The sequence below is a fragment of the Channa argus genome, chromosome 21 (assembly GCF_033026475.1).
Source record: "Channa argus isolate prfri chromosome 21, Channa argus male v1.0, whole genome shotgun sequence".
Classification (NCBI taxonomy): Eukaryota; Metazoa; Chordata; class Actinopteri; order Anabantiformes; family Channidae; genus Channa; species Channa argus.
Window position 1 is genome coordinate 8,081,624 of NC_090217.1, and position 26,219 is coordinate 8,107,842.

Genomic DNA, 26,219 nt, shown 5'->3' on the forward strand with positions numbered 1-26,219 from the left:
GCTTTCAACACGCGTGGGATGTTTGAAATATTGCGAGTTTCAATTATTAAGAAATTCACGACTCAAGTACAAATGTAGCTAAATATAAACAAGTACATCGTTGACCACGAAAAACAATCTAAATAAAATTGTTACAATGAATTTTCCAGTTTGAACTGTTATTCAAATGCCGGCCCATCGTACTTTATATAGAATGTTGGAATTGTCCGACCTCCCAGTGCGGCTCGAATGCAGCACTTGGTGGTACCTGTCATAGGTCAAAGTAGCTTATGGACAAATCAGCCACAAGCTAAGGTGTAATTAGGATAAAATATTTTATAATAATAAAACAGGCGAGTGTGCCTTTAATTACTTTCATTAATTAAATACCAACGCGTTTATGTATGGGGTCGAAAGAGTTAAATTTGACCAGGAAGTAACAGACTTAGTAGGGGAGGTGCCAGCTGCCACAAGCTGAAACGAAACTGAATAAGGAAAGTTGACGAATAGAAATTTTCATTTGTTTTTCCCCTTATGCATCTGCTTTAACCAGTTGCAGCTTTACAGGTAAATTAAATTCTTAAGGTTTTAAATTTTCTTTCAGTGTTTGTTGTTGTACCTAAAAAAAATACACAGTTTCAACTGCAGCTGTTTGTTTAGCCTGTGGAGTTACTGTATATGTTTGTGCGTTTATCTTTGTATTTGTACTTTATTCTTGTCCAGACATGGCAACAGCAAGCTGGCTGCTGTCAGAGGAGAGGTTCCTGTGTTCTGTCTGTCTGGATGTGTTTACTGAGCCAGTGTCGACGCCATGTGGACACAACTTCTGCAGCTCATGTATCCGCAAGTATTGGGACGGCAGTGACATTTGCCAATGCCCACTGTGCAAAAGAACATTTTCCCCAAGACCTGAACTCCACGTCAACACTATCATCTCTGAGCTGACTGCTGGTTTTAAGAAGTTAGCTGAAGTCAAAGTCTCAACACCACACATCCAACTTCCTAAAACAGCAGATGTTCTTTGTGACATTTGCTCTGATATACCAGGAAAGGCTATAAAGTCTTGCCTGATGTGTCTAGCATCTTTTTGTGAAGTGCACCTTGAGCCTCATCAGAGAGTTGCTGGTCTCAAGAGTCACACATTATTAGAGCCTGTGAATAATCTGGATGAAAGGATGTGCAAGATACATAACAAGATAAAAGAAATGTACTGTAGGACTGACCAGGCCTCTATTTGTGTCCTGTGCATCAAAACTGATCACAAGAATCACAATGTTGTTCCACTTGAGGAAGAATATGAAGTGTTGTTGGCAAAAAAGGATGATGCAATGGCAGATATTCAAAAGGTGATACAGTCACGGTCAGAGAAGATAGCTGAGATTGAAAAATCACTTGTTGTTAGTCAGACGGAAGGTGAGAAACAGAAAGAAACCAGTGTTCAGGTGTTCACTGACTTGATCGGCTTCATTCAGAAGAGCCAGACCGAACTTGTTGAGGTGATTGAGGCGAGACAAAGAGCAACGAAACAGAAGGGTGAAGGTTTTCTGAAAGAACTGCGGATGGAAGTTGCTGAGCTTGAAAGCAGAAGCAGTCAGCTGCAGCAGCTGTCACTGTCTGTGGATCACTATCATTTTCTCCAGAGCTTCCCAACTTTTTGCTCCCCTTTAAACAAGGATTGGACAAGCATTAGTGTTGACTGTGACCTGTCTTTTGAAGCACTTACAGGAGCTGTGACTCTGCTGAACCAGACAGTAGATGGATTAATGGAAGAGATTCCTGAGATCAAAATGAAAAGAATAAGAGAACATGCAGTGGACTTGACTTTTGACCTAGATACAGCATATTGCTCCCTTGTTATAAGCTCGGATGGAAAACAGATGAAAAATGTGGGCACAAAGATGACTCTTCCCGACAACCCTAAAAGATTTGAGGTATGTCCAGAGGTTTTGGCAAAGGAAGGATTCACAACAGGAAAAATTTACTATGAGCTGCAAGTGAAAGGTAAGACTAACTGGATTGTTGGAGTAGCCAAAGAGTCAGTTGACAGAAAGAATAATGTACCTTTGTCAGTTAAAAATGGTTATTGGGCCATTGGGCCTGATGATAGGGGTATATACAGAGCATATGCAAAGCCAAGTGTTAAAATCTCACTGGAAAACACACTTCAGAAAGTGGGCATCTTTGTGGACTACGGTAAAGGAGTGGTGTCTTTTTATGATGTGGATTCCAAGTCACACCTGTATTCTTTCACTGGCCAGCGCTTTACAGAGAGACTTTATCCATACTTCTGCCTTGAAGAAAACAGCACTGGCACAAACTCTATCATCATAACACACGTGCAGTACACAGACTAAGTTTGTGAAGTGCACCAGACTTGGTGCTTGTTTTCTATCCATGGACAGCTCTGTAAAAAAAAAAAAATATTATGTTGCATCATCTGTGGGATTTTGGTACTTTGTTAACACTTGCTGTGTATCTGTACATAAAAGTTGCCAGTAAAAGATACTAAAATGTTAATCATAATGTTCTAATAGGATGTTAATTCTGTTGATGTAAAACTGTATAGTAGATGCAACAAAGTCCTACTTTACTGCAAAGTCAAACAATATGTACACACTGACATGTAGAGAAAATAGCAGTACTGAGTGGAAAAGACACTTATGTACATTTTTCATTTTGCTGTTTTTTTGTAATTTAAAGTGGCATGACAATAACCCAAAAAGATGTTTTGAATTTGCAGTGCTCAATAAACTACATGTAGGCTAGTTTCTTTCCTGCCTAGACTTTCCTTCACAACATTAAGCTCATACTGTAGTTTTAAGGCATCCAGAAAACTCTTGAATACATAATGCGGGTGTAATTTATAAAAAATCGAACTCAAACTGGAGAACGGGAGGACCCAACCCTGTCTCCCTCCCTGTGTCATTTTGAAATGAATGTAGATTGGGATCTCCAGTGCCCATGGATGTACAGCCATAGTTACAATTCAAGCTTACACAACAGATTAGATGCTCACGTCTTTGTCATGTCATCACCTTTGTGGGGCTTGCAAATCAATCAATAGTAGCCTTCCCACTGCTTTCACTCCTGACTTCTGCTTACGTGCTCCTGCTCCCACACCACACTGATTGTGTGTGTGTGTGTGTGTGCGCGATAGAGTGGATGCACACATTATCTTCAAGTGTGATGCGTGGGCTGGTGTTCTTAAGCATTATACTGATGGAGCTCATCCATAACTGTGACTAAACCTGGTGTGTTTTATTGTATTTTGTGATTTATTAATGGAACACCAGCACATTTTTCATTAGTGACAAATATCCTGCAATATTATTTTTAAAGTAGTTTACTACAGAATCGTTTAAAAGAGTTGGAAATGAGAGTAATGAAAGCAACAGACTATAAAACATGGAAATTATTTTGGAGAAGGGCAGCAACAACAACTGTGGATAAAAATGATCTGTGACTTTAATCTGAACAAGAATAAGAGATCATTTGTGACCTGAAAAAACACAGACAGAGGGTCAGTGAATATTGGTAGAAGCCAGACAAAAGAAAATCATGTTGTACTTACAGCCCCATGACAATCAGTGAAGACACAGTAGGTGTTCAGTCTGCAGCAGGCAACAAAAAGCAACCTGCTGTGACTTCGCTGATTGAGAAGTAAGAGGTCAACATGCTCGAAAATTTGAACCCACAGAGAGAAGTGAATAAGGTGTTTCAGTTGGGGTAGTTTCCACAAGTTCTTAATACACTACAAAGTGTGAATGGTGGGTTTTATAATGACTTTTAAAACTCTGAATTTGAACACTCCTTTACAAAGCTATTTCTTTTACTTTTGGAGAGTCAAATTGAGGGTTTATGTTCTTTAGGATTAGAGTAAATTGTGTGGAATGGTAATGATTGAAACATTGAAATTGTACATAGTCTACACAAAAATATATGGATAATAACAACATTGAAGTGGACTTAAATTTTTTTGTTTGTTTGTTTTTTACTTTTTGAGAATGATAAGTGAGTAAAATTATTATAATCTCGTTGCTGTAGATTTCTATGAAACAACATGACATTCTCTTCAGGGTGAACTCGTCTCCGAAACGCACTGATTATTTACGTAAAGCCGTTCCTCGATTCTGATAGGCTATAGCTACTGAGCAAACCTGCACACCTGTGACTACCTGAAAATGAAATATAATCGGAAATAATGCTATAATGTAATTATTTCCAACACATTTCTTACGTTATATAAGCAAGCGACTGAGAAGCTCGCTTCTCTGCGTGTCAGTTTTGGGAAGATATTTTTCTTTTCTGTCGTTAAGCTGTGTTTTAATTAATTCATTTCTTTATGTAATTCCCCGTTGAGGGTTTCGTGTGTAATAGCAGTTGGCACATACAGTTTGAACACCTCGGAACTTTCTCGCTGGAAACCCCATCGGGATTACGCAAAGGACTTCCCACAGCGCACGAGAAGAGACGGATTGCATTGAGCCACATGAAGTGGAGGAAAAGAAGCGTTTTCCGCTGTGGAGTTCTTGTTTACGAGCGGCTGGGTGCGTTTCTGGTCTTGGGGGCGGAGGGGGGGGACACTTTTTCTCGCTTAGCAGGTTCTTGCAAGAGGACACCTAAACGGGGCGCACGGTTGTTAATGGACACGCCGACTTCGGCTGGGATCAAACTTGCAACCTTTCAGTCGCAACACGGTCTCTCCAGCCAATGGACGGCTCTGCCATCCCGAGTCCTCCCACTGAAACAACCTGTATCACATTTACAGTATGGATTACTGGACGTTTCACCTCGCGCAAACCCATTTAACAACTTTTGTCGGGGAATGGATCTAATTTATCCGAAACTGTGACACCTACACTCGTTCCTCACGACTTATATCATATTTGCGGTTATTCAAGCCACACAGTCGGTGGCTTAGTGTTGTTTTACTTTTTTTCCCCCCCTTTTTTGACACGTTTGTATTAAGAATTCAGACCCTTCGCACACTTAAAAGAGTTGTAGCCTAAATCTCGTCGGCTCTCATGGGACCCAGGCATTCGTCGCGTTGTTTGTTGCTACGGCGGAAGATGGCGGAGGCGGACAGCTCGGAGGTAGGGACCTTGTGGTGTCCTGCACCCGGTAACCGCGGCACCGGGACACTCACAGTCTGCTTGTTATCGTGCGGAACACACGCATGACTTTACCATCGTCTGTATGTGTGTTTTCATGATTGTAGCCACATTAAGAAAAGTGCATTTCTCCATTGTCCTGCAGATGCAACGGATGATCCACGTAGTCGCATGTACGAGCCAGGCTCGTGTGTAGTAATACCAGTGACCGTGCATGCACAGGACTTGCAGTGTCGTGAAACGCTCCGTCCACGCGTTCGATGCATGGACGTAAATGGCCGTGGCTTTGTCCGCTGTCCTTGGTGCTGAAACGGAACGTGCACCTTTTGCCGGCTCTTCCACGAGTGTCTAATTTGTGCAGGAGTCTCCATCTATGGCATTACAGAGGCCATGCGTTTTAACTGCTGCTTTAACATAATTATGTGTTTCCTATCCGACCTGCTTGTAACACTGGCCCGACATGGCCCATAGAAACTTAAAGGCACATTCTCTCACTTAAAATCACCTTTGCACGTCTGTAATTGCCTAACATGATCCTCAGTCGTCACTAACTCATTGGTGGTATATCCATTAATGTCTGTATTTTCTTATTCTTAATGCAAACCACCACTTACTTTCTTTTTTCTCCGTAACAGCGGCAACAGCCCGTCACATCCGCTCTCTCTCAATCTGCACAGCCCTCCCCACTGCCCAAACCAGTGCCTACTACCCACCATGTGCCCTGCATCCCTCATACGCCTCATGTAGCAGCCCTGTCCACCTGTCCTGGTAGAGGCAAGATTGCCAAGTTCATCAGCCCTGAGGAAATGACATCTCGAGACTACTACTTTGACTCTTACGCCCACTTTGGCATACACGAGGTAGGCAGGTGAAGAGCAGCAACTTTCCTTTGCTTAAATAAGAATGACACTGGAGGCCATCTGGTTTGTTTAACCTAAGGCTCTTTCACAGTCCACCCTGCACTGATTTACTCTCAGCGGAATGTGTCAAAAACCTCAGGTGAATTAATCAAAACAGATTTCTATGAACAGATAGGTTTGGATTTTGGTAGTGATCTACATATTGTCATAACTGAAAACCTTTGGTATACAGACCTTTTATTTCAAATCCTCAGTGGATTTAAAAAAAAAAAAAAACTCACTTATAAGCTGACAGTACACAATCTAAGTTTAATCCCAAACAAGTGGCAAAAGCAACAAAATAATGAATGAGGCAAAGTGTAAATACAGGCTAAGATGAGTACAAAGTCCTCCTTCACTGTCCAAACCGTTTTGCATAGTATAACACAGATTTAAAATACAATAACTAAAACAAATCTCAGAAGAGTAAAATTTAAAGCTGCTTATTCGCATATACAAACAAACACACTTCATTTAAAAATATCAAAACGAGCCAAATCTACAAATTAAAATCAATCTAAAACACAAAACTCAGAGGTCTCAGAGTGTTAGAGATTGATACCTTGTGGGGAAACAGAAAGTTGCTGACTTAACTACTCTACTGGAGCATGTCTCCTACCTAACAAAAGACATTTCCATCATCAGCTAGCACCACTTCAGGTCCACTGTAACAGTCGTTCGCAATGAACTGCTACCCTAACTAATAACCTTCATCTGTGTAGGGGCGGTGGTGGAAACGTTTGGGGACATATAGACCTTTTTTCAAGAGTGTCCATATTTAGCATGTGGGTCAGGTTTTTGTCTGCTTGCAGACAAAGAGAGTGTCCTGATTAGACGAGCGAAAAGCAAGAAAAAAAAAAAGTGGGATATGTGAATGGGCTCTGGGAGATGGTTATCAGGCAGTCCCCAAAGGCTTTGTGTTGTACTCCTGTCTATTTCTAGGAGCTCAGCTGCTGTCATAAAGGTTTTTGGCCTAAATACTGGGTTTCAAATATGTGTTCTCATGTTGATGATGACACGCCACTACGCCATGTTATACTCACTGAGTAGCATTGTGCAACATGGATTCCTATGAGCTTTTTTATGAATCCCTGGGGAGCCTGTAGCAGCTCAGTATAAATTCTGCAGGGGCTTGCATGTGATTCACGACTGAAAATATCATCACAGCTATGAAATCTCCGTTTTGTCTCCAATTTGAACAGGAGATGTTGAAAGACGAGGTGCGAACGCTGACTTATCGGAACGCGATGTACCACAACAAGCATGTGTTCAAGGATAAAATCGTCCTGGATGTTGGCAGCGGCACGGGGATCCTCTCCATGTTCGCCGCCAATGCTGGTGCCAAGCACGTGTACGGGGTGAGGCAGACAGATGCACCCGTTGACCACAAACAAATACTTCACTGTGATTATCGAACAGTCTCCGCTTTTGTTGAAATCGTTTTGAGAGACGAAAGCCACACACCCATTCAGGGTCCAAATTAAACATGGAATCTGGCTCTGCGGCCACATTTTTTATCTCCTCCGTGGACTTTCCTTGGTCCTATTGCACACGTACATACTTACACATACACATACTTTTCCTTTTTAAAATTCATCTGAGGGGCCAGTCATAGCCATAAATTGGTAATGTCTCTCAGACAATCTGGCACATAGAGGCAATAAGAGACATCTGGCTCCCTTTAGAGCAGGGCTGCATATCACAGGTTATACATTACCTGGGGTGTCTTCCACAGTTATGTATGATTCATATACTGTATTACATTTATGGATGGCAGAGCAAAATGATATATTCATTTTCATGCAGCGCAGGGGTTGAGATGAGGGAGCAGGGACATTAGCAGAGTTTGATTAAATGTGTCCTTTGGATATTACCCCAAAGGTCAACCTACTGTATACAGAGAGGGAATATGGTAGATAACGCCCTGTTGGTTACGCACATGCTATAAAATTATTATTATTATTATTATTTTTTGGCAATCAAAAATATGTTTTAACACTTTGATCATAAGGAGTGTAGATATTGCTGCAGACATGAAGAGACCCTCTAACATAGTCTGTGGTTTTGTCCTTGTTCCTACAGATAGAATGTTCAAGTATATCTGAATATTCAGAGAAGATTATCAAATCGAATCACTTACACAACGGTAAGTCAAAGTGGTTTTCAGTTACTAGTATATCATCCTATACATCCATCTGTCTGAATGCAGAGCAGTGCAATGACATCTGGGTTAGAAATAGCGTGAAGAATCTGCATATTTCCATCATTACCTTCACACTCGACAATATTAGTCACGGTTCTGATGGTTAACTGGCAGCTCATCTCTGATGTCAAATAACTATAATCTTGGCCATCAATCAGATCGTGGTTACCATTGTATCTGTGAAATGCCACATTCTGAACTTTACTGATGTAAACCTGGCAACAGACAGTTGGTTTCCTAATGTGCACATTTGAAATTAGGCTGTTTATGGTGCATCTTTTATATTTACAACTCGGGCATTAAAACTCAAAGCCAATCTCTAATGTACAGACCATTATTTTTATAGTAATGACTCTTAATCTTAGTCATTTAATAAGTGTCCGTGCTGATTAGATGCAGCTATAGAAATTAACAAAAACACAGTGGTCCTTAAGGTGTTTGAGTTGCATTATATGCATTAGTGAGGAAATTACATCTTTAAACCGCATAACAGTTAAAAAGGACTGAGTGGAATTTATGAAGACCTCTGCAGAGACAATGTGTTTTCATGAGCTTTTTCAGTTTACTAACATCAATACGTCTTCTGTGTACTGTCTATACATACATTCTTCTCGCAAATACCAAAACAAGATGTCTAACTTAGATGGATTTTCCTTGTTGAAGATAATATATCATTACGCTGCAATGTGTCTTAAAGTTTTCAAAACAATGCAGTGGTTCAACTACTTCCACATATTCTACCCAATTACAGACAGAAGTAATGTTTATCCTAGTGTATTTTTGTGTAATTACCAACCATGATCATGTTGAATCCTCTACTGTATTAGATAAGTAAGTTGTTTTTCTTTATAAAGTCTATCTCCCCGTATCTCTATGGAGGAAAGAGACCAGAATGTAAAACAGAAAAACAGATGTGCGTAAAACATTCAGGTTTGAGATGAGCACAGTAATTAACCTCTAATAATTTATAGTAGTTCCAACGCTTAAAAACAATGTCAACTGAGAAAAGAGCCATTGTCCAGTTTCCATTAATATGACAAAGATGCCGGGAAGTAATTTAGTTCCAGCTGTTTTGTGGCTCTCCACACTGCAGTCATTACCATCTTCAAGGGAAAGGTGGAGGAGGTGGAGCTGCCTGTGGAGAAGGTGGACATAATCATCTCAGAATGGATGGGTTACTGCCTCTTCTATGAGTCCATGCTCAACACCGTCATCTTCGCCAGGGACAAGTGGCTGGTATGTTGACGCAGCTGGAGGCGCCGCCGGGGAGTCTCGAGCTCACTGTGTGTGTGTGGCTTGCTGGACATATATAGTAAGGCTTTCGTAACATAAACACGCCAGAAAGTGATAAAGGAGCAGATTTAATGTGTGCTTGCTTTTAAATGTCTACTGGCCAGATGATGAAGTCATTCATGAATTATCTGGTTTCTCGGCACAGTAGCTGCCGGCAGGCTTTGACCTCGGCACATGTGAACTTAAATTACATGCCATGCATATTGTGTGAACAATAAAGAATATGGACGGGCTTTCTAGTGTGTGCATTGACATTTGAAGTTGCTATTGTGTCCAGAAACCGGGAGGCCTGATGTTCCCTGACAGAGCTGCTCTCTATGTGGTAGCAATTGAAGACCGGCAGTACAAGGACTTCAAGATTCACTGTGAGTAGTTCACTTCCATGTTTTTGCCTCTGACTCTCTCTGTCTCCCTCTTTGCTGTGAATAATTAATGATCACTTTGCAGACAAAGTGAAATCAATATGTAAAGACGTATGGCCTGTTAATAAGCTGAATGTCCGGCTCTTTAGCTGCTCCAAATATATCACTTTATTCACCTATAGTTGCTAAAGCTTTGCCAGGATGTTGTTTGGTGGTAGGTAGTTGGGTACGCGCACCTTGGATTTATGAGAGCTTTTAGATTTAGTTCCTGCAGCTGGAAAGCAAATCACTGAAAGTAGTGAGACTTTGCTAAAGGATACTAAAAAAGCTGAGGAAATACATTAGCCTGCTGTAATGTATTACTGCAAACTGTTTAATGTTGGTCAATAGAGTTATCAAATTTGGGTTTGTAAATAATAATATGTTGAAAAATTGACTTGCTCTGCAGACTTTTTGTACAAGTGATCAAGCAACAGGGTTAACATTAACTAAACAGACTAAGCAGGGCAGGCTACTGTAGGTTATAATGCCAAAAAGTCATTTAAACGACGTTTAAAATACATATACAACATATTTGGTAAACCCAGAGGGGGTAAAACCATGTAAACTAGCGGGTTAAGTTTATGCTACAGTGCATTCTCTGCTCTAAACTCACGCCATGTGCTCAAATAGCTGTCACAGCAGGACTGCTGTGCTTAACATTGTGATCCAGATCAGAGTCCCAGAATTAAAGGTTCCACTCTCCCTTGCACAGCAACATAGAATGTGGGTCAATACCTTCTACTGAGTTTCCTTTTACTGCACATGTGGCTTTTTCTGTTCTGCTACATCTAGGCGTGCACATAAAGGTACCTAATTCCACACACATTCCTAAAGAACGAAGTCGACCCAAATCCTTGTGCTGTTATTTTTAGTTTCCTTCTGCGTCGGTGGCATATTGCACCTTCTCATCATACAGTCTTAATGTTCGGCCCCCTGACAAAGCAAGGTTGAGTGGAGGGATGGAGCCCAAATTATAATAAAAAGGCTGCCAGACATGCTGGAGGAGGTGGAGGAGGCTGGAGTCTATTTTCAGGAGGGCTTGTCTTTCTCCACGTAGGCCCTGGATAGACAGAAAGACAGCATGAGCGCGGGAATGTCCTTCCTGGCAGGGTTAAGCGCTCTCTTTTATTTTCTCTGCTACCTTTTTTGTGCTGACAGCTTGGCACAAAAAGAGAAAAATGAGTTTCGCAAAGTGCAAGAAAATTTGAAAAGTAGAAATTCAGTGAACACATACTGCGTTCATATATTAGCATGTCTAGCTGTGTTTTAGATGTTTATGTGTGTGTGTGCACAGGGTGGGAGAACGTGTATGGGTTCGACATGAGCTGCATTCGCAACGTGGCCATCAAAGAACCGTTGGTGGACGTGGTAGATCCCAAGCAGGTGGTCACGAACTCCTGCCTCCTAAAGGTCAGACTGTGTGTCCATGCAAATGCACAGCTCAGTCTTTCATGCTGTATTGTTTTATACTTAAAACCCACATCCAAACAAGTTTTTCATCATTTGTTTTCTGCCACACATAGATGAATTCCTAAAAATAAAAGTCAGAGACTGCTATCAATCCCTCTCAGTCTCAGAATGTTTTCTGTTTGCTGGGACTATTTTCTAGTACATAATAGAGTTTATAGAAAGCTGTAAGTCTTTGGCTCTGTGTCCAGGCTTGAAGATACAACAGGGGCTCGTCTTTCATCTCACAAATGAACAGAGGATAAGAGCATTCAGAGTGGTGATGGCTTTCGTGTCTGTTCCCTCTACAGTACCTTTACCTTTCTTTTCATTGCTTTTTCATTGCTTTTCCTCTTTCGTCGTTTCTTCTCCTGCTTTATATCATGATGTTTTCTATGTTTACTATCTAAAATCTTCATTGCTCGTTCTCCTTGCCTCTTTAATTGCATTTTTTTTCTCATTTCTTTTGTAGCTTTTCTTCTTAATCTCTGACTTCTGCTCAGCTTCATCATCTGTCACATTCTCTGATTGAACCAATGTTGGGCTTCACTAGTCTGAGTGAATAGGGAGGTCGCGCTGTCCTTCTGTGCGATGGTGAAATGTCAAATAAGAGCAAGGATTGAGTCACAGGCAGGAACAAACTGGGCTCTCTGTGCCCTGGATCAAGCATGAGCCCTTGTTCTGTGTTGAAAAATGTTGTTTTACTTATTTGTTAGGTTAGGAGGTGGTTACTAGTTGTTAGTGACATGCTATGAAATGAATTCTGCCTGCCTGCATGTCCTCCACTTGTAAGTATTCAGGGCTTTTTCACCCATTCCCCTGCTGCCAGCCATCGCACCGTCTTAATTCAAACCGCCACTCATTCCTCACACTCTAAAATTACAAAGTTCCTCCCAGGGGCAGTTTTTTTCCTCCCTTCCTACAATTTGCTGTATATGATACTGGCCTGGTATCATTGGAAAGGACAGAGGTGTTAAATCACAATCTGTCATGCTGACACCACACGGCCGAGCAATCCGTAGCCCAATAGGAGGAGAGAGATGAACAGTTCGCAGTGGAAAATCTCCCTCTGTCTTCTCAAATACAACATCATCTACATGCAAAGCAGAAACACACCTGCTCCTCTTCTATTTTGGACCCACTGTGACCTGGCAGGTAGCAAAATGTGATACCTAAATTTGTGGCCATATTCATAAGGCAGTGCTTGATATAGACACTGCGTTTGCTCACTCTCTCTCACACACACGCACACAACCTCCCTCCCTTGTAGGCTCGAGTGAGGACACCCACACAGCATGTGTACTGCGAGCAAGCTTCATTCGCCAGCCGTGATTCAACCTGTGGGCTTTCGCACAATTCGCACACACACACACACGCACACAAAAATGATGGTGAATAATTAAGACAGATTGACATATACAGTAAATGTATTGCATGTGTGTAAAAGATGACACGTTAGGAGTGACAAAGTGTGTTTTGTTTGTAACTTTAAATTACTGTGCTGCTGTTAAAATTGTCCTTACAAAAAATAAAAAAATCACCAAAACCTTTTGCATTTTTCCAGGAAGTCGACATCTACACTGTGAAGCCAGAGGACCTGTCCTTCACCTCAGCCTTCTGTCTGCAGATTCAGCGCAACGATTATGTCCATGCCCTGGTTACTTATTTTAACATCGAGTTCACGAAATGTCACAAGAAGACCGGCTTTTCCACTGGTTAGGCGAATGGCATCTTCATCGTGCCACCCTCACACTTCTGTTTCACCCAATTATAATTTCTTATTAACCCTCAATGCTAGTATGACGGGGGCCGAATTACTCATGACGTGCTGCCTCCACCCTCATACAATGGATATAAATAAAGGTTCTGGTGTTTATATAGTAGAGCTCACTCTGTTTTGTACTTGTGAAGTATAAATAGAAATAGATGACCACACTTCCCAGTATTGTCTTTCAGCACTTTGCAGGATACCAGACATGGCAACAGCATAATCTCCCCACAGTAGTAGAGAAACAGAACATTCACAGGGTCACTCCTGCATAAATATTCAATATTCAAATCCTGATTCAAATGAGGAAGCAAATGTTCAAATAGTTCCAACACATTTTAGTTTAGCTCATAAAATAAAACTCTGTGTGAAAACACAGAACATGGCTTTTTATAGGAGAGCATATGAATTCTAGATCTCATTGCAAAAAAACAATTGATGAATTGTAGTAAGACGGGAAAAACAATGGAAGTACATGAACCCTGCAGACACTTGTCCGTCAAGCTTCCAAAGCTCTTGAACGCACATTTTTTTGAGCGTAACATCCGTTTCGATTAAAAATACACCCTGCTGGTGTTACATGAGCCAATCTGGTGTTTGCAGCAGCAGAATCACCAAGTGCTCTTGTTAAGGTGTGGTTGAGCTAAATTGTTATGTAACCTTATGTTAATACATTCATGCATCCAATGCTTACATAATATTGTGTAGAGGAGGTTCTATGTTTGGCTGTGTCCGTTGGGTGTGAGGCCGAGCATCACTGAAGGAGTTCTCTCCTATCAGCTTCTGTATTTCTCCCACTGGGTGAGCGAAGTTTAGCCGCTTTGCTGTTTTTTGCTTCTATGTCAACATGCCAAGGCAATTTAGTGTCCACCAGAATGATTCAGTAAAGCTTTTAATTTCCCATGTCCCCCTTCCCATCCTTCCCTAGTTCATCTTCTCTTCTTTTATCACTACCTGTCACGATCTGTCCTTCACATCTACATTATCGTCTTTTTAAAACAATTTACTTCCTGCTCCTGCACACACACACACACACACACACACGTTATGTTCCCTTTCTCTTATGTTCTTCTTTCTATGCTCAGCTCCAGATGCTCCCAACACACACTGGAAGCAGACGGTGTTTTACTTAGAGGACTATCTCACTGTCAAGAAGGGAGAAGAGATCTTTGGCAGTATTGCAGTGAGGCCCAATGAGAAGAATGTGGTAAGACTCATCACAGACGTGCACCAAATTATCAAATGTTTAAATTGGAACAGTTTTCGAGGGGAACAGATTGTTTACTAGGGTAACTGACTCAGTTGAGCAGTTTAGCCGTGTTTTTATTCTTTGTGCTAAGCTAAGTAGCTGCTGGATGTCTCTATCACTCTACTTATGTCTTCCAGAAAGTGAAGTATGGTTCCTTCAAGTAAAGATGACAAATTAGCATTAGCAAAAAAAGTTTTAATTTTATCAAAGTAATAGAGAAAATTTGAACATTAGACTAATATACATTATAGACTGTATTATTGTAGTAGTATTACTGGTATTGCAGTTACTTTTAGCCATTTAATACTCTTAAATAGTTTATAGAAAATAAACAATACAAATAATTGTACTTCCATATATTCTGTATGCGAATCCTAATCTGAAAAACAGCTACGACTCTCAAATGATTGTAGTGCTGTAAAAAGTTTATTGAATGTGATATAAACTTAAAGCACAAGTGCCTCATATCTGTTGTTAAGTACACTCAGCTGCTGTCACTTCTGGATTAAATGCATGTGTTGTGTGGCTGTAGTTACACAAAGTGGATATTTCTGCCCATAATTTCTTGGTTCTTGTTCCATCTTTGGTAGCGTGACCTGGAGTTTACCCTGGAGCTGGACTTTAAAGGTCAACTATGTGAGGCTGCCATCTCCCATGACTATAAAATGCATTAGGAACAACAACAATAACAACGAGGCCCCGGTGCGGACCTTTCCCTCAGCCCCTCTGGTCCTGCGTGGAGAAGGGGAGGGCACAGGCTCTTTAACAAGCATTCCAGTCAGCCAACAACGGCGAACAGACACATCTGATTGAATGCCACCACGCCAGCACCTAAGTGATGTCATCAGATTAGGCAAACACCTAACAGCAATAGTGCCATCATGTGTACCAACTTGATCGACTCGGGCACATCGTTGAATGTAACATCCTAAATGAACTTGATGTCTTTCACTAGTTTCTCGGGAATTTAATGAATTCAATGAGTATGAACTGAGAAGCATTTATGATTCTTTATATTGTTAGTGCAGCTAATTGAAAAGCATTGATCTGTGAGATGTCGAGAGGGTCCCAGTAGTCTTTTAGTCGTTTAATATTTATTATGCCTTGTATAAATGTATAGAGAGTACAGTAATTAATTGTGTTATTTCATAATTTACTTGCATGTGAACGTGTGTTGCTTCATTGACTGCGGGAAGATGAAATATAATTTATTAATTTCGGATCTATTTCAACGGATGATAATTAAAAACGACTGTACTCTGGTGCAAGATCAAATATGAACAATGCCTCAGAACTAACAAATGCTGTTGCAGTATGTGAAGAACCACTATGATAAAGACTATAAAAAGTGTCAAACATGATGGTGAATAAACTATGAAGGAAATATGTTTCCTGATTTTTTATTTAAAACTACTACTAAAGGAATTTCAAATAATTTATTTCAGTTTTAGCTTCAATAAAAAATACAACTACATAACATTTAGTGTACTACAGCGGACAAGTGCAGAGAAATTAAGATTTGAAATTAACCTTGTTTAATCTATGATCAGGACATTACACCAGTCTAACACTGATACCTCTTTGAACACTTAGTCCAAAAAGGATTTGGCACCTCGGAATTAGTTTTGTCCATCACTCACGTCTTCACTTGCAGCAGGCTTTCTTCTTCATTGGATGAGCACTAAGGATGACTGTTGGGTCTCTCACCCTGTCCTCCTGCTCCATTAGCACTCTTATCAAAGACAGTATGAGAAGGTGAACATTGGTCAGTTTTCTGTCCGGGGTTAGTTAGTTTACACACTGGGTTGATTGGTGTTTTGGTTCTTACCTAGCTAGGTGTGTCAGGGACTCTGTGACGTTCTTTCCTGTGTAGGCACTGACCTCAAAGAACATCACCTTGTTCCCCTACACAGGGTACGGGAACAAAAAAGTAGTGGGGGTCATGTGCATAAGTCAATAACTCTTATTAACTTATATTATAGTATTAGAATTATATAAAATGTAAGTGTGTGAGTAATAAAAACACGTTAAACTATTTAAATCAGTAATATGTGAGCTTTTAGTGAATCTCACATAAGCCAGCTGCTCAGCGTCTTTAAACGACACCTCCCTGTCTCCTTCCATGTCCATTTTGTTTCCCAGCAGGAGGATGGGTATCCCTTCTCCTGCAGCTTCCTGAAAAAGAACAATCCAGGAATTCACTATTGGGGTGGTAGCACTGCATGCTACAGTTCCCACAATGCAACTCAACAGCGTTACTTTGACATATTACACTGCTGAAATGCAAATTCAAATTCATTTTTGAATAATAAAAATGTTCTGAAACCCACCAAGTAAAATATAGCTACGTCAATCCTCCAGCTTCACGCATAAAAAGAAAAAGAAAAAACAGACCTCGCAGAAAGTCAGACCTGAACGTTGATGAGCCAGGTTTGCACGGCCTTGAAGCTCTCCTGCACTGTGACATCGTACATCACCACCACACCATCGGCCTTGCGAAAGAACTGCTTGGTGATGCTGCGGTACCTGTGTCACATGACAGGATTCACACTTACCTTCTGTACTGCACCTACTGAATGCTGTAACGCTAGACTGAAACGATGTTTCCAATTCGAATTTCTCTACTCACTCCATTAGGCTTAGTTTACTTTAAACGTATAGAGAAATACCCTTTAATTGCGGTTACATTTCGAAAAAATACATTAACATCCTTATGAACAAGGTTTACCTACACGTACATAGTGTGAATAAAGAACTATTACTATAGATGTATTGTATAAACAATAAATTGTTTTTTTTGCACTGGCAATTTAGCACCAAAAAGTATCTCATTATTTTGAGATTCCAAGTTATGACTTTATGGATGTCATTATTTTGACTTACTGTACTAAATTATTATTTATTTATTATTATTATTATTAATTGGACCTAATAAGTCATATATGATCTTTTTTTTCTCCCCAGTGGTAGAAACAGGTCTCCATAAATTTATTTTAGTAATTTTCAATTTTTTTTCAAAGTTACACATTGCATTATGTTTTTATTTATATTATCTTATGGTTGTATTTATTTTGTATTTCTATCTAAAAAAATAAACAGTAACTCACCTTTCTTGACCTGCTGTGTCCCAAAGCTGCATGGCTACCTGCACATTGTCCAGGGTTAATGTCTTCACACTGTAGTCAATACCTGGTTTGGTATAATAAAACACAATTATGAGATCAATAATAATTATAAATGTTTTTGCTTATGTTCATTGTTGGAATATTACAACATGTAGTAACTTCTAATATTACATTTTTCTTCCTTTTTGCCAGAGTGAACTGACAAAACAAATTGCCACCAGGGGGTCTAGTGAGGTGGGATACGGACTTTGCCTCATTTTGGAGAAGGAGGGGGGGGGACAAAGTGGACATAACAAGGCTCTAGTAAAGATTAAGAAAGATGAAAGCAAATGAAAGAACTTCATCAGGAGTGACATAATCTGCAGCATGTGTGCCAGGTCGTTTAGACAGGCAGTGTGACTTCACAAAGCCCTTTCATGTGATGTCGCCCTGCGACGTATTCAGTATTACAGTTTGAATTAGCTCGACAACCAATGAAACTTTGCAATGCACAAAATATAATAATATGTCATGTATTTTATTACAGTGTCTATCTTACCCACAGTAGCAGTTGTGACAGGGTGGAAACGGCCCTCACAGAAGGAGCGGAGCAGGGAAGTCTTGCCAACACTAGAGTTTCCAACCAGGACCACCTTAAAGAGACGGTCCGGAGCAAACAGTGCTCCTTCTTTTGCCTTATGATGTAAAGAAAACGCAGGCACAGAAGAAAGATCAATGAAGTGGCCTTGGTATGGTTCACCTAAACAATGTTGTGTTACGGTAATGTGCCAAAGCTGTGGACATACATGCTGAGTCTCCTTCCCGACAGGCTGTCCTCTGGGAGATGTCGGCGCCTTCTTTGCCCTTGAAAAACGAGATTTCCTTGCTGGAGGAGCCTTTGCCAACACTGGGAGGTGATTTGACGGTGGGACTGCAGACAGGTCAACAGCCATGACAGTACTTGTTTCAGAATCACTTTGGGCTTTTTCTTCCTCCTCACTGTCCTCCTCATCTTCCTCCTCACTGAGCTGGTGCATTAGAGGCTGGGGACCACCTTGGAGCAGGTGCGGCAGGTGATCCTCCTCAATGGAGATTACCCGACGGAGAGGCCATCCATCTGGAGGGGCGTCCAACACCTCCTCTTCCACCTCTGTCTTCTTCCCAGAATCCACTTTGTTCACTCTTTCTCTGTCTTTCCCCGTCACCCTCTTAGCAGCACCCACCTTGCTTTGGGATTTTTTGGCCTTGGGCTTAACGTCGTGCACTTTGGGTGGAGTGGAGTTGGCGCAGACGTTGGCTAAGCTGGAGTTCTTCTTTGCCGTAGGGCGTTGTTGACACGTTGAGGGGCTAACAGTGGTGGTGAAGGAGGGAGAAGTGATGGTGGTGTCATCCTCACTGCAGGAGGAGGAAGCAACAAACACGATTTGAAGGTGCTCTATAGGTAAGGCCTCCAGAGACTGGTAGGACCCATCCACCAACAATGGGGCTCTTTGGAAAGGAGAAACAGAGGATATACTGGATGAACTCACTCGACTGAGATGTGATGATGCCAAAGCTCTCAAATGTCTCTGATTTTAATAATACGAATAATTAAAGTGAAAGCGGTTGATTTTTGGGAGAGTTTATAATCATGTATCCTCTGTTTTTCCTCCTTTTGCATATGATTTTAAATTGCAGAAAAGAAGAAATTCTTTGACACACAGGAAAGTGTCTGGCAGGTGATTTGACTGTAGGGATGCTAAATAAATCACCTTTTTGGTGGCTGGCTGGTGTCATCAAATGCATTGGCAAGGCCAGCTCTCTGCTTCTGCTTCTTTCTGAGTGAGGTTCGAGGCTTGTTGAAACAGAGGGGATGTGTTATACGGCTTTTTAACTAGCCAGACAATACCAAGTCAGATGCTGCTGCACTGCAGCTCGATGAAATGCATACTCACCACACCACAGCACATGTCTCGCTCATCTTTTAAATGTTTGTTCATCTCTCTGGGAAGAGAGAATTTAAATAGAAAATACCACCGTCTTACTCTGCAATCAGATTTCTGAATTTGCCAATTAAGACTGCAGCAGCAGTGAAAAAGGCTTTATGTCCTTGTTGTACCTGAGGAGGTCGAGCTGCTTCATGAGACTCTGCTTCTCTCTCTGCAGTCCCTCAGTCACTCTGTACATTTCCCTTAAACACAAACGAATGGCAGACAGTCTCAACAACAGTATGTATTTTGCAAATCCTATGTTCTTTCAGGAATAAGCTAAATACTATGTAGGGATCTGAAATAGTGTTAATACAACAGACACCAAATGATGTGCAGTGAGTGTGTGCACCCACATCTCTTTCTCCTGCTGCAGCCGGGCTGCCTGCTCATGTAACGTGGCCAGCTGTCCCTGGGCCAGCGCCAACTCCTGGCTGGTGCTCCGCAGTGCTCGGGACAGCTCGTCATTGGTCATCTTCAGCTTTACGTTTTCCACATGGCTCTCCTGCTTCTTACTGTTCAGCTCGTGGAACTGGAGCTCTAACTAGAGAGGAATGGAGATACTGGCTGACTATACTTACACTACGTTATAACACCAGGAGTGGAACAGTCCAGCTTCAGGGAAAGTTAAGATTTAATAACACAATCACACTATTCCACATTTGCACAAATTCTGAAAAATAAGACAAACTGTGCATGTTTCTGCAACGTCTTTACCCCTTTCTGCTTCTGGAAAAGCTGTTCGAGCTCTCTCTCTTTTGAAATCAATTGGTGCTCCAGGTCCTGACTGCGCAATTGAAGACGCTCAGTGTCCTTCTAAGACAGAAAAACAAAAGTTAAAGTCCTGTGATTGGGGTTAAAGAACCTCTCTTGACTTAGTTTAAGACACACATAATACACAATTATTAAACAATTATTCAAAATGTATTGTTTAAATCACAGAACAGTCTTAACTCTATGACCAGTGGTTATGTATTACAAATGTCAACATATCAAACTTGTGTAAGTTTCTGAGTAACTTTCATATCATAATTGGCTTACATGCTAGTTGTGATGTTACAAAATCCGCTTGTATGTGTATGTTACAGACAGATTTAGCACAAATAAACATTTGTGAATTTGAGAGCAGCCTTGTACTTTTAAACAGAGAATATACAGTAGCTCATTTTGCACTGTCAAGGTTAAACATTTAAGGGCAGTAACAAAAACAAAACACATTAATCGACAAAATGATTTTGCAAAGAACAGGAACTGATTTCTCTGACATGTTTTTGTTGCTTTGATGGAGTTTCATTGTGTTCCTTGTACCTTCAGCAGTAGTCTGTCTTTCTCAGTTTTGATTTGCGCCTCCATCGCTTCATATAAATGACGGATCTCACTGTCATGTGTTGCAGACTTCCTGTGAAGAATGACAGTACAACTATTAAAATAATGGTAATCTGATGAAAAACCTGCAGTGTGACAAGACAGTGTAGCTGATATAGGAACAAAATAGTACTTGTGTGGAGGTTAAGCTTAGGTTGTTTCAATTTCTCTGCACCTTTAATTACATGTAAATACTTGAACACACAAACACACACACACTAATACTAATTGGTATTTACATTCCCTCTGACAATTGTTAAGACCCAGCAGCCAATTATTACATTCTAGAGGAATAACAAGCTGTTACACAGTACCATACAGTACCATGGGAAAGCTACTATATGCATATTTTATAACAGACCTACATTGAAACTCACAGTCTGTGTACACACACCTGCAATTTGACACCCTGCTCTGCATATTATAAGAATAAAGCTTCTAATATACTAACTGCTGTCCCCTCAGACATGGAATTAAATGGTTTCCACGCTGGCTGAAGGTGGTCAGACCCTGCTTCCAGATTACTGGTCATTTGACACGGATAAATGTTCTATAGAGAATTACACATAAATCCATGCGAATGGTCTCTGGCTGCAGGCCCAGCATGGGGAAGCAATCTAAACATGCCCACTCTCTTTCACACATCAAGACGCACCGGCTAATGAGATAGAAGAACAATTGCTTCCTGGTATCTAAAGCACATGTGAATGCCTTAGGCATGGCAACAAACTGAGAAATGTTGTTCATCATCACTGTTACTGCATTTGTTTGTGATCGTCCTTTCTGTGAAACATATGCTAATGTTTGCCTTCACTTTTTATTCCTTACCTCACCTTTTTTCTTATATGCCTGTCTATATAGGCCTAAAAAAATCAAGTCCTTCTTTTTTAAGTAATTTAAGGTCTATGTATTTTGTCCTATACCTCTGAAGGGCACTCTCCATCTCCTTCTTCTCCTGGTGGGCTTCTATGATTTGATGGGTGACCCTGGCCAGAAACTCCTCAAAGTTGGACAGGAGGTGAGGCTCATCTCGCCTGAGCTGGGCCCAAAGACTGCGCACGTCACCTGGACTGGATACGAATGTATGTTTTTACCCACAGATTACATGGCAACACGAAATATATGTGTGTCCGTGGATGCAATGTTTACACTCACTCCTCAAACACATTACTGGCCCCCAGGCTTTCCATCAGCATACAGAAGTGTCTCTCCTCCTCGTCCTCCTCTCCTGACAGCTTGGCTTCCCATTGGCTCTGATATAAAGCTTCCTTGGCCCTGAAGACAGGCCCCGAGGCCTGATTTTGGTCATCGGTGACAGAGATTCTCCGGCCATGCAGGAACTGACCTGAGATAGACCCACACAGAGTGATGTATGGATGCATTAATGGGGGGCAGCATCAGGAACATTGTAACAGAAATTTTAATAACAGCTTGATGGAATTTCAAACATTTATGGCCATTATCTAAACCACTTATCCTGTCTAGCCAGTCTATCTCAGTGCAGACATATATAGACATACAGAGAAAGCCTCTCACTCTCACATTCACTTATGGGACACTTTTGTATTTTGAAATCATATCACTTTGATAATGCAGGAGAGTTGAATCAGAACAATTTGTTGCAAGTCAGATTGTTTCCTCTATTTTGCGTCAGATGACCATGAAAAACATGCAAAAACATTTTAAAGCAGTGTGTTGTGGATAATGTTAACAAACATTACTGAGTCAATTCAGAGTGATTATCACTGTCATAATGTACTGTTACAATGTGTTTTAGCGTGTGCAGTGTAATTATGTCTTAATCTTGAATATTCACAAATGCCATTATTTTCAGTGCCTCTCTGAATTAACTATGAGTCCACAGTTTCCTTGTGGGGCAGCAAAGTGGTCGAGCGATTAGCGCTGCCGCCTCACACCTAGAAGTTTGAATGTCAGCCAGCCGTGGCCTTTGCGTGTGGAGTTTCCATGTTCTCCCAGTGCTTGCGTGGGTTTCCTCTGGTTTCCTCTCACAATTCAAAGACATGCGTGTTGAGTTATTCTGTGATTCTAAATTGCCTGTGGGTGTGAATGTGATCGTGAATGTTTGTCTGTCTGTGTATTTCTCTCTGCGCTGAGACAGACTGGAGATTTGGTTAAAGATAACTGGTGGGTGCTTGATGTCTAGGTTTTACTTCTCAAGATATTTTCATGTAGTTTGTTTTCAAGTTAAATGACAAAGAGTTTTTTAGACTTAAAGCTACAAGGTGTAATTTTGGGGGATCACACTAGCAGTAGGATGACCTTCGAAATCAATCCCCTCTGCTCCGCCTAGGCTTCCCTTCTCTGCTCTGCTAAACTCTACTACAGCCGAACATGCTCCATCATTTTCTGCACACTCTCTCAGGTATAATTGTCCCTGTCACAAAAATTACAATAAATAAAAATCCTACAAAATGTACTAGTCAAGGACAAATAATTGGTCTACTCTGACTGGATTGGAGCATATTTCTACTTTCCATATTTCCATACTGTAGCTTTAAGATCAAAATAGTATAACGCAAAAGGTCTCTGACAGCAGGAAACCTACTGAATCCAGAGGAGAATGTCTCCAGCGTGAGGTAACCAGTGTGGTCTGTATCCAGAGAGTCAAACACATCCTCCAGCTCCTCTGCAGACAGAGGCAGTTCTCTGTGGAGCCTCTGCCAGGAAAAAAATAAAAATAAAACGAACACATTCACACAGGCTATTTAAATGCTGTTGTGTTGAATGTCACCTGAGTGATGAACAATATAAAACATGTGGTGGACTGTGAACATGGTTAGTGGCTAAATAAAATGTAAAGTTAGCTTTAGTACAGTAGAAGCACTACCTAAATAAATGATTGTCATATAAAAATCTGCCATCAGTGTTGCTGTAACTCAACCCTTTCATAGAATAAACACTGACACAAAGTGGCTGTTTCATGTGTCACGGAGCAGAGCTTTTCTTGGACACCCTCCACACATACAGTAGCAACAAAAGGCACGAGGCTCAAAAGAGCCCTTTCATAATTATCAGCGAGCACAGCTCGGACACCGTTAATGCTTTGAAGAGGCCTGTTTGTATTGTTCCTGCCAGTGTTCTTCATGTCAGCCAGTGAAATCGTGTGCATGTGTGAGAGTGGGGGAGTTGAACCTATACTCATAAACATTCCCATCAATGGTGCTACTCCACCACTTCTCCTGCTGTTAGGAGAGTGTGGAGTGGGTGAAGTGCTTCTTTAACAATGCTGATAAAACATGGGGGAAAAAAAGGCTGAGAATCAATCTAAGTGTTCTCTACTTGCCATTCACAGCCATTACAGCGCCACAGGACACTAGATTATGTCACAGGTAAAAGCGTGTTCTCTTGACCTATCGTTCTTCTCAGTGCAGGCTTAATGCATTTGTAGAACATTTGTGCATTTTAAGAGAAAGAATGAGAAATGTTAAAGAATAAGTGTATCTACGGAAACGAACCACTGTAAAACTAGATTTTAGAAGATTCCTGGATAACAGAAACTACATAAATATATATTTGTTTGGACATAGTGAGCACTATCAAATTTTTGTTACTATTTTCTGAAAATATCAAGACCTCACAGATATTCATCACATTCAAGTACTCAGTAGCTTAAAAGGAAATATGAGCCAATTATACACATTAGTCTTTTACACATCACACTACTACTACTACCACACCATGTGAAGAAAGTTGAATAAATAGTTTTGTAGCTCTGAAAGGAACTAGGTGTAATCTGATCTACTGTCTGAAGAGATATCACTTCAGTTGGTGTGGATTGGATCCAAATGGGGTTTGAAAATCTAGAAGCACTAACTGAGCTACTTGTGGGAAATGTAGAGTGGGTGCCAGTTCTGATGAAACACTTAAAGCTTCATCCCCTCCCAAACCTGACACACTCATACACACTCTCCTTTCCTGACCCTCATATCTTTGCGGGTGATGAAGCCTTTGCCCTCTACATCACAGGTCTGGAAGAACTCCTTGGTTTTGTCCAGCGGGGTGATGTAACCCCAGTCTGAGTCCTTCCTGTCTGGGCGTATTTCGTATCCGTTAGACCTGTCCTCCTCCTCCATCTTTGGGACTTTTTTAAGGACACTTGAGTGGCACCCTGTGCAAGTAGCTTGGACATCAGTGGCATTCAGGAGTGGGATCAGACATCAGGCCTCCTCACTGACTCTGTATCCAGTGCCTCAGGGCTATTACGGTCAGCACGATGACAGAGACAGGAACTGGCATCAGATGATGAGATTAGAGGTCACCTATGAATGCACTCAAAAGTGGTTGCAGGCTCCTGTGAGATAGACAGAGTTGTTACAAATACATGTTCGTACAGAAATGGTAGCATTTTGAAAAAGGTAGCGGAAAAAAGGTTGGTTACACAATTAATCAGAACATTAATGCAACTATAGTACTTCCTTTTTCTAATAAGCCAGGAACAAGCAACTCACAGAGGTATGTAAACATGCAGTGAAGGATTATTTTAATACCCTGCCATACAGAACACACGAGGGCATAATCCTGCAAAAGCCATTACCGATTACCGGCAAAGTCACAGATGAATTCAAGGCCATATTCCCCCACTGCCTTCACAAATGCTTGTTTTCATCTCAACTACATGTCTCAAATAAAGTTGTGAAGCACTGACTTGCTTGTTCTGTTACTATCTTTGGTGCAGTTTGTGTAGCAAACGTTGCAGGAAGTGAAACATGAGAGGCAATTGCAAGAAGATAACCTCTTCAGATAGAAAATGTTAAAGCAGCAAGAAATTAACTTATACAAAAATAAGACATTAAAATGATTAAAATGCTCATCAGGCTATTTTTCTTTTAATGACTCTTATTAGTACTATATCATGTGTTTCACCCTGTGAGGTAAGACCTTACTTACTGCTTACTTGGGTCTTCTTTAATGACACACAAAGCTCTTGGAAAAAGATTTCTTCTACCACACATAGTTCCTTTCACTATAACATGCAAATTGCTTCCTTAAATACAGCAGAAACAATAGGAAAAGACCTACCTTTTGCAAATGATGAAAGAAAGTGAGGTCTTTTTGCTGTTCTCAGTATCAACTGATCACTGACCGCGCTGTGTTTAGGAAGTCTTGCCTCACAGATGAATGTTAGACAAGTCATTCTGCAACCATGTGATGTCATGAGGAAGTGGCCTGAGGCTTTGCAGCCTGCATCCAAATGCTGCTCCTAAACACACACACACACACACACACACACACACACACAAAGGGCTGCAGACTGAATACTCTATGCAAGCTGCATGTATGGAACATATTTACATTGCCTGTGACTATGACAACAGCAGACTCACTACTACCCTGTATGTATTTGTAAGGGTTGTACGTCTTGATAAAAGCAATATATAATAATAATATAATAATAATATAATATTTTGTG

The 26,219-nt window shown here is 40.9% G+C and overlaps 4 protein-coding genes across 12 annotated transcripts in view; 2 read left to right on the top strand and 2 right to left on the bottom strand.

Annotated features, from left to right (window-relative positions):
• Nucleotides 1-12,901, bottom strand: part of tspan11 (tetraspanin 11) — a 35,493-nt gene extending 22,592 nt beyond the window's left edge. Inside the window, exon 1 of the mRNA XM_067490498.1 lies at nucleotides 12,883-12,901. The gene's annotated coding sequence lies outside the window, so the exon portion shown is untranslated. The remainder of the gene's footprint in view (nucleotides 1-12,882) is intronic.
• LOC137106744 (E3 ubiquitin-protein ligase TRIM39-like) lies at nucleotides 297-2,744 on the top strand. Its single transcript, XM_067490491.1, has 2 exons — nucleotides 297-546; nucleotides 703-2,744. The coding sequence occupies exon 2, from the start codon at nucleotides 705-707 to the stop codon at nucleotides 2,331-2,333; it is 1,629 nt and encodes a 542-aa protein (XP_067346592.1). The 5' UTR covers nucleotides 297-546; nucleotides 703-704; the 3' UTR covers nucleotides 2,334-2,744.
• Nucleotides 4,544-15,081, top strand: prmt8b (protein arginine methyltransferase 8b). Of its 2 annotated transcripts, XM_067490492.1 has the most exons (10): nucleotides 4,544-5,072; nucleotides 5,726-5,950; nucleotides 7,192-7,347; nucleotides 8,072-8,135; nucleotides 9,286-9,428; nucleotides 9,763-9,850; nucleotides 11,184-11,299; nucleotides 12,900-13,050; nucleotides 14,189-14,310; nucleotides 14,943-15,081. In XM_067490492.1, exons 1-10 carry the CDS (start codon nucleotides 5,004-5,006, stop codon nucleotides 15,024-15,026), a joined length of 1,218 nt encoding a protein of 405 aa, XP_067346593.1. In that variant the 5' UTR covers nucleotides 4,544-5,003; the 3' UTR covers nucleotides 15,027-15,081. The 2 variants fall into 2 exon arrangements, with proteins under 2 accessions (XP_067346593.1, XP_067346594.1); XM_067490493.1 differs by lacking the exon at nucleotides 9,286-9,428 and having other exon boundaries at nucleotides 8,076-8,135.
• Nucleotides 9,422-26,115, bottom strand: cracr2ab (calcium release activated channel regulator 2Ab). Of its 8 annotated transcripts, none has more exons than XM_067490479.1 (19): nucleotides 25,829-26,115; nucleotides 24,730-25,100; nucleotides 23,355-23,466; nucleotides 21,944-22,133; nucleotides 21,712-21,858; nucleotides 20,732-20,822; nucleotides 20,141-20,239; nucleotides 19,780-19,967; nucleotides 19,555-19,626; nucleotides 19,391-19,439; nucleotides 19,208-19,290; nucleotides 18,263-18,944; nucleotides 18,016-18,151; nucleotides 17,460-17,541; nucleotides 16,764-16,878; nucleotides 16,426-16,527; nucleotides 16,181-16,257; nucleotides 15,993-16,084; nucleotides 9,422-10,949 (listed from the first exon to the last, which is right to left on the bottom strand). In XM_067490479.1, exons 2-18 carry the CDS (start codon nucleotides 24,880-24,882, stop codon nucleotides 15,997-15,999), a joined length of 2,466 nt encoding a protein of 821 aa, XP_067346580.1. In that variant the 5' UTR covers nucleotides 24,883-25,100; nucleotides 25,829-26,115; the 3' UTR covers nucleotides 9,422-10,949; nucleotides 15,993-15,996. The 8 variants fall into 8 exon arrangements, 6 of the variants coding, with proteins under 6 accessions (XP_067346580.1, XP_067346581.1, XP_067346584.1 ...); XM_067490480.1 differs by lacking the exon at nucleotides 9,422-10,949 and adding an exon at nucleotides 15,044-15,183; XM_067490483.1 differs by lacking the exon at nucleotides 9,422-10,949 and having other exon boundaries at nucleotides 15,577-16,084; nucleotides 18,263-18,851; nucleotides 20,141-20,236.
• Between the last annotated feature and the right edge of the window lie 104 nt (nucleotides 26,116-26,219).

Bases quoted from the DNA above. Each gene is read 5' to 3' on its own strand.
- LOC137106744 (XM_067490491.1), top strand. From the start codon at position 705: ATGGCAACAGCAAGCTGGCTGCTGTCAGAGGAGAGGTTCCTGTGTTCT.
- prmt8b (XM_067490492.1), top strand. From the start codon at position 5,004: ATGGGACCCAGGCATTCGTCGCGTTGTTTGTTGCTACGGCGGAAGATG. The intron at 5,951-7,191 runs GTAGGCAGGTGA...CAATTTGAACAG, and splicing joins CCCACTTTGGCATACACGAG to GAGATGTTGAAAGACGAGGT. The intron at 8,136-9,285 runs GTAAGTCAAAGT...TCCACACTGCAG, and splicing joins ATCGAATCACTTACACAACG to TCATTACCATCTTCAAGGGA.
- cracr2ab (XM_067490479.1), bottom strand. From the start codon at position 24,882: ATGGAGGAGGAGGACAGGTCTAACGGATACGAAATACGCCCAGACAGG. The intron at 21,859-21,943 runs GTGAGTGTAAAC...ATTCGTATCCAG, and splicing joins GCCAGTAATGTGTTTGAGGA to TCCAGGTGACGTGCGCAGTC. The intron at 20,240-20,731 runs GTACAAGGAACA...TTTCTGTCTTAG, and splicing joins AAGACAGACTACTGCTGAAG to AAGGACACTGAGCGTCTTCA.